This window comes from Peromyscus eremicus, chromosome 10 (genome assembly GCF_949786415.1).
Source record: "Peromyscus eremicus chromosome 10, PerEre_H2_v1, whole genome shotgun sequence".
Lineage (NCBI taxonomy): Eukaryota > Metazoa > Chordata > Mammalia > Rodentia > Cricetidae > Peromyscus > Peromyscus eremicus.
The window spans coordinates 60,088,401-60,101,580 of NC_081426.1; the positions used below are offsets into that span (position 1 = coordinate 60,088,401).

The following is a 13,180-nucleotide window of genomic DNA, read 5'->3' on the forward strand; positions in this document are numbered from 1 at the left end:
GAGCTCCTAGCGCGATGAGCGGGGCCAAGGGCGGCCGCTGCTTCACTCGCAGCCTCCGCGGTGGCCTCCCGCGCGCCCTGGTCCCCTCGCCCCCGAGCACCATGCTGTCCCCCCGCCAGCGGAGCCCGCGGCGCAGCCCACGCCTCCTGCCCAGCCGCTGCTAACCCACGAGAGCGTGTTCTCGACCGCGGGGTCAGCTGGCCGCGCAGTGCCGGCGGGGGGAGGCGGAACCGTGGTCCCCGGAGCCCCGGCTCCGCCCTCCGACTCTCCAACGGCCACCGGGCGCGGGGCGGCGATGGGGGCGCTGCTGGCGCTCTGTTTCCTCGTGGGCTTGCTGCGCTGGGGCCCGGCGGGCGCGCAGCAGCCTGGGGAGTACTGCCACGGTTGGGTGGATGCACAGGGCAACTATCACGAGGGTTTCCAGTGTCCCGAGGACTTCGACACGCAGGACGCCACCATTTGCTGCGGCTCGTGCGCGCTGCGCTACTGCTGCGCTGCAGCCGACGCCAGGTTGGAGCAGGGCGGCTGCACCAACGACCGCGGAGAGCTGGAGCATCCCGGCATCACTGCGCGTAAGTGCGGCTCCCCTGGGCCGACCCAGCCGTGTTCATCAGACTCAGGCAAGCTTTACTAGCTCCAGGAGCAAAGTGAACACCGGCTGGGTCTGGGGATGGAGGGAAGGGTGGGTGACCGCATTTCAGATCAGGGGATCCTATTGCTTTGCAGTTTGGATCCCAGCTGCACGTGGTCTCCGAGGTTCGGCCCTAGGGAAGGAAAGTTTGCAAGAGACTGCGGGGACTGTAGGGCTGGCATGCACCTGGTGCTTCTAGGGAAGACAGCTGGAGCTAGGCTGGGTTTTCATGGGCGCTCTGGTCACTTTGGGAGCTCTGGAAATGCCAGTGTCAGGAAATGCAGGGAACGCGATTGTGGTCAAGAGCCCAGATCCAGTCTACAGGCAGTTTTTGTTTTTGTTTGTCCCCCCCCCCCATGGTAGCATTTTCTCACTCCCCCAAACTTCCTTTATTTCTCTGCATCGTATTACCCTCTCTGGCCCACCCCCTATTGTCACGCTCTTCAGAAACACCCAAGTCTTCGAGGTGGGGATTTAAAATTCAGGGTCACAGGGCTTCCTCAGGCCCCCCTTTCTCACGTCGGAAAACACGGGTCAAATTTCCGCTCGCTTGCTCACTTAAGAGGTGAATAAATCACGACCCCAGCAGAGGAAATTTACACCTTGAAAAAAGTTTTCCACTTGAATTGGAACATTAGGGAAACCTTTTACAGCTCCAGGCGATGGTTTTACTGCCAGGAAACCCGAGAAGTGCGCGGACCTGAGAGCCCGTGACTCCCCAGGACTGTGAGGCAGCGGCCTGGAGCCTGCACACCAAGAAAGGCAGTGGGAAAGAGGCTGGAGAGACCATCCGAGTCTCATCCTCCAAATGATAACCCAGAGAGGAAAGCGGGTCAGCATCCCGGTATTCTCTGGGATTGAATTTTGGTGGTTGGGGGAGGGTGTCAAGCATTTCCTGTCCTGAGGATATGGGAAGTAGTTTCTAGACTCCTTAGCTGGAAACAGGGAACTCTGGGCTATCCTGGCCTGTTGGAAAACTAGACTTCTCTGCTGGTTCCCCATCCTGTACTAGGGACGGTGCTCCTCTAGCCAGGGTAAGCCAGCTTCCTCCCGGGAGCAGTGGGCGGGGTGTGGGGGTCGGGGGCGCTCCAAAAAAGAAAGCAGAGGATTGGAGTACTCTCACCATTTAGTGAGTCTGAGATCAGGCCAAACCAGATGGATAGTGGCTTTATCTTCTGTGAGCAGTTTAACCTCTGGTGACTCAACTATGCTGGGCCACTTCTCAAAAGAGTCAGTTTGTTGATGAAACCAGCATACAAAGGCTTGATGTGCCGGCCTTATACACCTGTGGTACTCACATGGGACACTCAAGGGATGCTGAAGAACTAATTTAGCAGTTCTCAGGCTGTTATCTGTCACTCACTGAACGAGTCTCTGGAAAAGTCAAAAGCTTTCTGATATGTATCCATATCTGGATAAGAGAGAGTTTCTGTCTCGCGTGGCCTCCGTGGTAAAAACCAATCAGATACAGAAAGCAGGCACAAGGGCCTTGGTCAGTTCAGGTGTTTTTGTTGTCTGCTGCCCAGAAACTGGGGTCTGCCTGTCAGTGTGGTTCTTTAACACAGCGAAGCCACCACTGGGACAGCTGCCCTGATGATACCTCTGGGGGGAAAACGTCTCATTTCTGTCTTCCTTTTAGAGACAGTAGCAAACCAGAGTATGATATCTGAGGGATGCCCTTAGAAAAAGTCCAGGTCGCCAATACCAAGAACTGTGTCTGTGGGTGGGAATGTAGAGACAGAGGTAGGACATCTGGAATCAGGACTGGTGATTTGTAAGGGGGAGGGAGAGGCAGTAAACTGGGGCTCACTGTGGACTGCTATATATATATATATATATATATATATATATATATATATATATATATATATATATACACACATACATACACACACACACACACACACACACACACACACACACATATATATTTCAGAGTCTCGTAGCACCCCAGGCTTCATTCAGCAGGCCTGGTTCTCTTAGACTGGAAACATTTGGACAGGAGATGGATTGTCAGTCTAGGGAGTGGGTTAGGCTCTTCAGTGTCCCACCGTGATAAAACTCCTAAAAATGTAGATTTAAATGCACATCCAGGGTGACCCTCAAACTCATCTTCTCCCTTCAGTGCATGAACAGGACGACAGACTGTTCATGTCTGACGTCCAGGTGTTCAATAGGATGGTTAATTGCTAACAGAGGCTACAGCATCAGTTGAACATTCCGTCATCACAGTTGGTGGTTTAAAGGTTGCCCGTCATATATGCTCTGAAACGCTGAGCAGTCACGAGAGATAATGAGCTTTCTAGCCTCCCACATCTGAGATGCTAAAGCAGAGACTAGGGTGTGAGTGACTTTTACCCAGCATCTGTGTGTGTCTGTTTTTGCCTTTTAGAGCCTGTCTACGTCCCCTTCCTGATCGTTGGCTCCATTTTCATCGCGTTCATCATCTTGGGCTCTTTAGTGGCTATCTATTGTTGTACCTGTTTGAGGCCCAAGGAGCCCTCCCAGCAACCAATCCGCTTCTCACTCCGCAGCTATCAGACAGAGACCCTACCTATGATCCTCACCTCCACCAGCCTCAGAGCGCCTTCCCGCCAGTCCAGCACAGCCACCAGCTCCAGCTCCACAGGAGGCTCTGTTCGAAGGTTCTCCTTTGCCCGGGCTGAGCCAGGCTGCCTGGTACCCTCGTCACCCCCGCCTTACACCACTGGCCACGCCATCCACCTAACGCAGCCATCCGGTTTCCTGGTGTCACCCCAATATTTTGCCTACCCTCTCCAGCAGGAGCCCCCCTTGCCCGGGAAGAGCTGTCCAGATTTCAGTTTCAGTTGACTCAGGGCGGCGGTGGCTGTGAATAGGCTGCATGGTGAAATGGTAGCCAGGGGGAATGTTGCTACCCTGGTCAAGCCACACTCACTTTTTGAGGAAATTTGTGGTAACCCATCACGATCGTGGAAGAAAGGTCCAGAAAGATACAGCACTTTCTGGTCCTTGGCTACGGAGGTCTGACTTTGCAAACGCCGTGAATGATGCAGCTTACTCACCTTTTGTTAAAATACTCGGCAGTTTGACGTTCAGTTTGCAAGAGGAAGAATATTTTACCGGACAGTTCAGCTATCCTTTGTAGAAAAGTGTCCTGTGTTCCTTTTCCTGTGTTGGTTGAGTTATCATACAAACGTATACATAAATAAGGAAGGGCGTACACTTAATTGTAATTATAAAGGTTCACTTAAAATCTAACTGTTAAGTAAACTTGAGGGGCCAGTGAACCACCTATTTATAATTTTGGGAGTGACCTAACCATAAGTAATATTAGTATGCTGAGAACATTTACTTCTTAAATTAATAACAAATTTTGTTTAAAATATGAGAGTTGTCTTTTTCCAAAACACAAGGTTTCGGTAACCACATGGGAAGATTGAAGTTTTAAATATTACTCAGACACTTGCTGCAGCACAGATTCTGTGTCAATCTACTTCCCCACCATCCTGAGGGAATATTTATTGCAGACTTTTTGTTCAGCAATATTCGAGTTTAAAATGAAAGTTGGACAATTGGGTCTTAAAACATTTATTTGTAAAAAGAGTTATATATAAATGTGAAGATTTGTAACTTAATTTACTTATCACATTGACAGTACTAATTATTTAGAGATCACGCTGTAACTTTTTGTGGAAGTCAAAGGCCATCTATTAGTGGAACGATCCAGGGATTCACATTCTATGTGTCACTGTGTTTGACGTCTGGTGAACACACGTACAGGCCATACTAGAAAAAAAAAATAAATGTCTCTGGTTTCCTGAACTCTATTTGAGATTTTCAAACAAAAGTTCTTCATTTTATACTCTTAGTGGCAATTCTTTGCTATCTAATAAGAGGAAACGTCTTTATCCCATACTTCATCTTTTGAAATTAAGGAAAATATTGTCGTCATCAGGACTTAGGAAAGCAACAGAGCTCAGTTCTTACAAAGATCTTAGAAAACAGGCTGTCTGTGGTACACACACACACACACACACACACACACACACACACACACACACATGTGTCACGTGGCCTGTAGAGTTTGAACGTCCAGATATTTTTCATAGGAATCCGAAGTTCTGGCTTTTTGTAATGCATACAGGACGTGATACTGCTCGTCCTGCCCAACGTGGGGTCAGGCCAACAGTTCCCAGTCCCTTGCCTGTTCCTCCAGGTGCCCCATCTCCTTCACAGTTACCTACCCCTGAAGGTGCAGGCTCAGAGTCCAGCTTATGGCAATGCATTCTGTCGTATATCAGTCGCCTTTGGTAGCTCTGTCCAACGTCAACAGAGGTAGAATTCTGCCCTACGAGGGTTAATGGGCTTCCCTGGTTTCCAGTTGAGGGTCAGAGGAAACCAGTTCGAAGGCATGACTCCTTTGCCAGGAAGTTAGAGCGGTGCCAACTTCTAGTCCCTTCCTTCTCCCACGTGCAAATGTGGTCTTTCTCCCGCGTGTTCAAGATCATGAAAAACAACTAGAAGAGTAGCTGAAGGTAAAGAACAAACCTTTGAGATTGTGAACAAAACCCCGTGTAGGCATCATCAGGCTGGCTGGAGTCATATTTGCCCTGTACCACTTCTTTAAGTTAACTTCTGCCAAGCTCCTAATACAGTGGCTGGGCAGTTGTGTATTAACTTACAACTCCAACAAATAGGTATTATAATCACCATTTTACAGATTGCAAATGGAGGCAGAGAGGAGTGTAGTAATTTGGTCAACTCTCTATAGCTAGTTAATACTGGAGTTGGTGTGTAGAAACTTATACACACACACACACACACACACACACACACACACACACATAAAAGTTTAAGATAGAGTGTTCCTAAATAACGAGGCTGGTCTAGAACTCATAATCCTGCCACCTCAGCTCTCCCTCAACTCATGTACTGGGGTTATGGGTGTGTCATGTACTGGGGTTATGGGTGTGTCACATATATACTGATGTGGGTGTGATCCTATATACTGATTCTTGGCCCTGCTGAGTGCAGTGAACATATCTTGTTTTGTAATCTCTTTGTCAGAAAATGAATTTCGTGGGTAATATACCTGTAATTAAAACAAACCCATTCAATGCTCTAATGAGAGGAAGTGAGGGAAGGAAGGAGAAAGGGAGAGAGAGAGAGAGAGAGAGAGAGAGAGAGAGAGAGAGAGAGAGAGAGAGAGAGAGCCTATTAGACATTATCAAAGACTCAGATGCCAATCTTTTGTTCAGAGTCACAGTGAGGTGAGTGAGCTAATTTCACCCTCCCATGCCCACTTTCAGTGTCTGCTAGAGGGTGGAAATGTCCCCTTCCGTGTGGAGCATGATTCTAGTTCTTCAGTGGCTGTACTTCCTGTTTCCTGCTGCTATGGAGAACAGAACACATTCATTAGGCACACTGATGCTGAAGGATTCACGGCGTGCTCACATCCAGATTTCCCTGCTGCGGTGGGATTCTCCAATCAATCAACTGGCCATACAGTATTTAAAATTAGGATGATACTGTGTATGTACCTCATTGTAATGTGGTATTCAGTGACATTGAATCAAATCATATGCTCATGTACTTGGTGACGTAAAACGCATCTTTGTCCAGGTCTTCTCGTTGGAAGCTAAGTGGCTGCTGATATCATTGATGATCATATCATAGTAAAGCCATCCCATGTTAATTTCTAGATATTTCTCATTCAACAAATCTTTGAATGACATTCTTCACCTTTGGATGCCCTGTGTGAGAGGTTGAAAACACCAAGGGGAATTAAATGCAATTTCTGATCCCAGAAGTCACTACATTGCATTACTGGCCAAGACATGCAACTAATGCTTGAGATGAGACATTGCAGGTGCTTTCACAAAAGAAGTACTGCTGGGGCCAGGGGCGTGGCTCAGTGGACTGAGCTTGAATGCCTGAATTTGTGTCCTTAGCATCCACATAAATGCTGATTGAGCATGGCAGCCATCTTGTATTTTCAGCTCCCCATGGAGGTGAAGACAGGATCCCTGGCAAGCTGGCTAGCTAGACTAGCTAAATCAGTTAGTTCTAGGTTCAGCTGAGGGGCCTGCCTCAATGAATAAGGTAGAGGGCCATCCAGGAAGACTCCTGATATCAGCCTTGGGCTTCCATATGCACACTCCCACACAAATGTGACCCCCCCCACCTTAAACACATACACACATGTACAAGCATCACACATACACATGTAAAAAGAAAACAAAACAGAATGGACATTGCTATTGTGCTCTCCCTGGGAGCACAGTCGGGTAGGGGAAGGTAAGTCCAGAAGCTAGTGCTTAGGATTCAGCCTAACTGTGGTCATGACAGGAATGCAGGGTGCATGGAAAGAGGCTATGGACTCATACTGAGGGCCTGTTGTGAGACACGAAAAATGTGTGGAGGGTTTGAGTGAGGAAGATTAGCAGGGGGAGGTAGAGAAGAGGGATGGAATTAAGAGGCAAGAAGACCTGTGAAGGTAAAAGAACCAAAAACATCCAGGGATAGATTAGAACTCTTGAACACCAAGTGCAAATGGCACTCTTGAAAGATTTTTATAAGGGACTGTGATTCCTCATATTTTCATTTTTGGACAATTAGACATGAAGGGTCAAGTCATTTGAAACTTCTGAGGACATGCTCACCATATTCCACCAGCACAAAACACAGTGGCAAGTTGTCTGGTTTGGATTTTGTTTTCATGAAGAATTTGAGTCCTAGCATCCTCCAATTATGATTATTGCAAAAACTGGAATTTTGAAGTATGGTTGTCCCTACGATTAGACGTCTTAAGCAATGTGCATTTCTCAAGAGCTTTCTACTATGATGTTGAGTTTTCAGGTGATCTTTCATCTGAATTCGGACTGTTACATGCTTGTCTCTCAGATGGAGAAATCAATGCAGGAAGGTTAAATAGCATGTCCCAGGACAAGAGACAAGGATAGGAGAGTTAAGATACGTGTCCTAGGAAGTCAGCTTTACAGTTCTATGTTCTTTATGACAGCAGCCTAGAAGACCCAAGTTTCTTAGGAAAACAACCCAACATATTTCTCAGAAAATCCACTGGGGGAAAGTGACTAATTGCATAGTGTCTTACATATCCTATAGCATCAGGGGTCTTCAAAGATATGTGGCTTGTGCTACGTTATAAGATCATGAAATAAATCGTGACAAGAAATATTAGATGATCAACATTTTCCCCTTGACATGTGAGAAACAGAAGATACCAGAACGTGATTTGTCATGGCTTTTGAGCCTTATGTCTTGTTGGTTCTCTGGTTTTTGCTTAAAAGAGACTTTGGGCCATCTGTTTCCTTGCTTGTTTTCTCATTTGTAAAATGGAGGTGTTCATAGTACCTCACTGCTTTGGATTTTCTGGGTAAGAAGAACCACTGTCTCAAATCACTTGCATTCTAGTGGGGAGGGAGCTGGGTGGTAATCTAATGGTACATACAGAGAACAGGTGAAATACCCTAGAATAAAAGTGGAAGACCAATTGCTGTGGGAGAGCAGGTACCAGTGACTGGGCACAGAGAACAGAGAGCAAAGTTTCCATAACTCATGGCCCCTTGACAAGTGGCCTGATTCCTGTCATTGCCTATTAATGTGCCAGCATGTGGGTTCTATGGTTGCCGTTAGTCAGGTTTCCAGCACTGTAACAAAAGAGTCGGGACTGAACTTTAGAATATAAAAAGGTTTATTTGGGCTCACAGGTTTGGAGGCTCTGTTTGCTTTGGGCTCATGATGAGGCAGCGCATCATTCCAGAAGCAATAAGCCAACGGGAAAAGCAGGATTGAGGAAGGGCCAGAGCCACCCAATCCCCCTTAAGGACCTGTCTCCAAACATCTTCCAGTAGGCCCCATCTCCCATCACTACCACCGTATGGACTATGCATTCATTTTATCATATGCTATAGAAAACACATCTAACAGAGTAAGTTTGTTTCAGAATTTATTATCCATTCCAAAGCCAACTTGTTATACTTTTAATTGCCCAAATAGATAGGTTGTTTCCCTCTCATTTTTTTCTACCCACTTATTCTTTTTTGGTGTTAGGAGCTGTATGTCATGTTATCAGATTGATATGAACGCACAGGAAAATTTTCTCTAAAATGAGATAAATAAAAGGCTTCCTGAAAATCCATACAGTTACAATCAGGAATCTGATACATTAGATTGAGCTGGTATCAGTTTACTTTTTTTAGTTCCATATAAATTTAGGAAAAAATAAGAATTTATAGACATGTTAAGTTATTAAGGGAGTGAAGTGTTAACATATATTTATGTACCTGGCTATTTAAAAACTACAATTAGACATTCATTAGTAATGGAATTATTCTGACAGAATGTTTCTTTCAGTTGCTACCCAGTTTGTACTTAGAGGTAATAAAGACCAAATGTTACAAAGTATTTCATATTTTCCAACATATTTTTTTTTTATGAGCTTACTTGTGAAATTACCCAGGTTCGCAAGGCCTCTCTTCATTAAACGGAGGTGCCTATGTTACAGCGAGGGTAGCTTTAGGTTAGAGATGGCAGAGATGGCGTAAACATGGGAAAACAGACTTGCAATGGGGATGACGTATGGAATTTATGAGGCTATATTTCAGCTTTGCTGTTGCCTATGGTAACAGTAGAAGGTGTCTTAAGTCAAGGCATCAGTATCAACACATGCTTTTTTTTTTTTTTTTTTTTTTTTTTTTTTTTTTTTTTAAAGGGGAATGGCAGTTAAGTGACTGGCAAGCTGATTTCAAATACAGATTACCTGGGAGATATTTCTAAACAATAAAGTTGAAATACAGTAACTTTCCCAAAAATACCTCTCTGTTAATTATACAAACTACCCTCCTATCAGTATCAACACACGCTTTTTTTTTTTTTAAAAAGGGGAATGGCAGTTACGTGTGCAAATTATTATAGGATTCAAAGGTAACATCTCCATCCACTGCTTTACTGGGGCTTTGCAGGAAAACCTACCACCAGGTGCCTCAGGAAATCTGTGGGAGAGGACAGGGACTCCCAACAGCTACATAGACATGACCACAGTGCCACCAAACCAGATATTTTCCAATTTGTCATGTCCAGTACCTCTGTATCAAGACGTTCTACTCTAGCACTTACCAAACTGCATCTCCATTGGGTGTGCAGCTACTAAATGATGCTTATTTCGGAGAAAATGATCCTTATTTCTGGTGTTTCCCTGCACTTTTGGCCAATTTTATTATTTTGTGGTTTCATCCTTCAAATGTTATTGTCTAAACTTGGCTACCTCTCTGTCTCTCTCTCTCCCCCTCTCTTTAAAGTGGGTTTAGAAAAACCTACGAAATTCATCCAACACAAAAGGACAGAGACCGGAGTGAACTACTGACTGGCAAGCTGATTTCAAATGCAGATTACCTGGGAGATATTTCTAAACAATAAAGTTGAAATACAGTAACTTTCCCAAAAATACCTCTCTGTTAATTATACAAACTACCCTCCTATCAAACTAGAGCTAGTTTTATATTTCATTTAGCGGAATTAAATGAATTAAACACAGCTTTAAAAAAGGTCAAGAAGCTATCAGGTGGATACACCGTCTCAGACTGTAATCACTGTGGCTTTGAACTGCTTTATAAAGAAACATCATTTCTAAACGCAGTAGAAATCAAAACTTCAGCCAGTTCCGTTATGTAATGGTAAAGTTTATTTTATTTTTTTTAATAACAATTAGAGGACAAATGTTTAAAATCTGCAGTTTAAAACATGCACATTCACAAAAGGCCAATGACACGTAACAGTGCATAGAAATGGATATTTTACTCAAACGGTAGTAACTATTTATAAAACACAGTGCATTGAACATTAGGATACACAAACCTGAGAGAACCACTATAAACACAGATTCGACACTCCCCACTCATGCAGTGCCACGGTCTCTACAGCAGTTTCGGCAGGGATGGCTTTTCCACAGAGCTGAACATCTGTTTTATCTTCACTGCACACTGCAAAGCCTTCCAAGGCTGCTTTCTTACTTTAACGTAATACACTTGAAAAAGTGAAAAACGAAGCTTGAGGAGGCTAGTAACAAACGGCGCTCACTTCATTTATGGCTTCTAGTCTATGACTGGGAATAAAGAAAAATACTCAGCTCACATCTTTGCCATAGCAAACCTACCCATGGAAAGTTGCTGTTAATTCAAAATAAGCACACATGCAGTCCACTACTTAGGGAAGATTTATTTGCTGAGAAGTTTCATGAACTTCCTAAAGAAAAGCCCTTGGAGGCAAGCTGAACAGAAGATTCAATTAAATTAAAAGATCCAATTGAATTTGTTGAAGCTTGTAAAATAATCCATTTAGTTTTTTTTTTTTTTTAAAAAAAAAGGTGTGGAGGACCAATTAATTTGTCCACTGAATATTAAATTCTTGTTAGGCCATGATAAAGTTTTATAAGACAGAAATAAATATCGAGGTTTTCACAAGAGCCATGCATTTGCGTGGGTCACTTTAAATATTAGTTCATGCAAACCATAAACCCATCAAAAAACAAAACAAAACAAAAAAACCAAACACGCACAAAAAAACAAAAAAAAAAAACTCCAACAGCTGTTCTTCTACAGAAAATGAATCAATACAAAACACGGACAGCATTTATTTTCTTTTCCTCAAAACTTAACTTCCATTCCATTTCAATAGCTGTTGGAGGTTAATTAAAACACAGCAAAGTATAACTGAGTGTCACAAGTGTTTTATTTCAATGTGAGAAAAATCAGGGTACGGTATGTTCAAGAGGCATCCAGAAATACTCAGCATTAAAAAAGTGTTTTTTGAGGCACGGAGCCACGTGGTGTTGCTGTCAGCAACGGACAGAAGGAATCCCACATACCTGGTCACCACAGTGTGGATGAGTGGGACATTTCCGTGGTAAAGTCTGTAGTGTACTGTTTAGACTAAAGGTTCATTTTTGTGAAACAAGTTTTCAGACCTGGAACCACCAAAACCCAACCGCGCGATGAGCAGGTGGCTCTGTGATCGCCACACACTGTTTTCAGAGGATGTCGCTATTGCTCTCTGACTCGCATTCATTTTCTGAAAGGACATTTTTCAGTGACAGCTGATGAGGGTGGCACTAAGTATAGAACAAATTAACCTGTAACTATCATCCCAGCTCTCAGGGATATGGAGTGGGAAAATTACAATACATAATTCAATGCTGAGACTACATGCTGGTCACTTCTCGAAAGGACTACTGATTCTCTTTAATGACAATACAACTCATGGCTCCCTGACTTGGCAGTATCCGTTCATCTTGCCTGGGTGAGAAAGCTTTCCAGTAAGTTCTCTTTTGCTGCTGACGCCATCTCACACAGAGCGTCGAGAGGGGTGCCAGCCAAGGAGCCCACTTATCATGTTAAATTTCCCATGTTCCTGAGACCGCTGCTTTCCTGCTAACACTTTCTGCAATACAGTGTCTTTCAGGGTGCCAGACACCAACGCATTTTTACATGTCTATCTAAGACATAGAGAAAGTCCAACATGAAGGAAGAGACTCCCAGCTTTTCAATGCTAAAGTGATGAGGCTTTTCTGCTATAAATAGTATTTTTCTGGATTGTAAACATTACAAAGCAGTCATGTCAGCACTTACTAGAGACCCTAAAGAGGCATTTCAAATTGGAGTTACATATTGTTTATTTCAGAAAAACAGGTTTAAAGTCACTTTGACTGCCGTGATTCAAATCCCAGTAAAACCATGAACCTTTCCCCTCAGCTAACAAAGGTTAGAAACTCAAGAGTATCAAAAACCCACTGCAGTAGCAATTCTCTATTTCAAGTTTTACCCAAGTGGCCACTCCCTGTGCTCTCCCCAATCCAAGAAACAGGGAGACTGACTTCATGTCCACCATTCAAACACAGGATCCAGGGATGACAAGGCATAAAGAGCTTCATTTCAGGGTATGATGCCTACTGATGAACCATGACTATTCTCACGTGGAGGCGTTCCATCAAAATAACGCATGATTCAAGACAAAAAGAAGACTTTAGATTTTCATGCGGAGGTCAGAAGATTCCATTCTCATCTACAACGCTCTGATGTGAGGAATCTGGAGACAGATGCCTCTGCTGGAGAGGGGAAAGGGAAGCCATTTTGGGGGAACCACTCATTTCTGTGGTGTGACCTCAACTGTCACCGCCAGGAGGCTGAGGAAAACCCACTCACCAGAATTAGTTGGTAGAAGGTTAAAGTCTACAGCCTCCCACTTTGAAAGCTCACCTTCGAGTCTGTGTGTGCAGTTCTGCTGGATGTTTTGATTTGTGGGTTGCTTAATCTAAGTTCCAACAGGACAGGTTTGAGATGTGGAGTGTGTCCACTCTGCTCCCTTCAGAATTCTGTGGGTGTTTAGGACCTCTCATTTGTAGGGAATGCAGAGACACACTGGTAACTAGCTACAAATTTAGAGGAGGAAGAAACACAGTCTAATTTTAAATCCAGACTGAGAAAAAGAGGGAAAACAATGTCAATGACGAAATGGGCGGTAATTTGGAAGCTCCCTCTTCTCAAAGCTAGT

The 13,180-nt window shown here is 44.2% G+C and overlaps 1 protein-coding gene across 1 annotated transcript; it reads left to right on the forward strand.

The window, feature by feature from the left end:
• Positions 1 to 220: 220 nt before the first annotated feature.
• Shisa3 (shisa family member 3) lies at positions 221 to 4,494 on the forward strand. The gene is made up of 2 exons (XM_059275078.1): positions 221 to 572; positions 3,024 to 4,494. Exons 1-2 carry the CDS (start codon positions 296 to 298, stop codon positions 3,461 to 3,463), a joined length of 717 nt encoding a protein of 238 aa, XP_059131061.1. The 5' UTR covers positions 221 to 295; the 3' UTR covers positions 3,464 to 4,494.
• Positions 4,495 to 13,180: the final 8,686 nt, after the last annotated feature.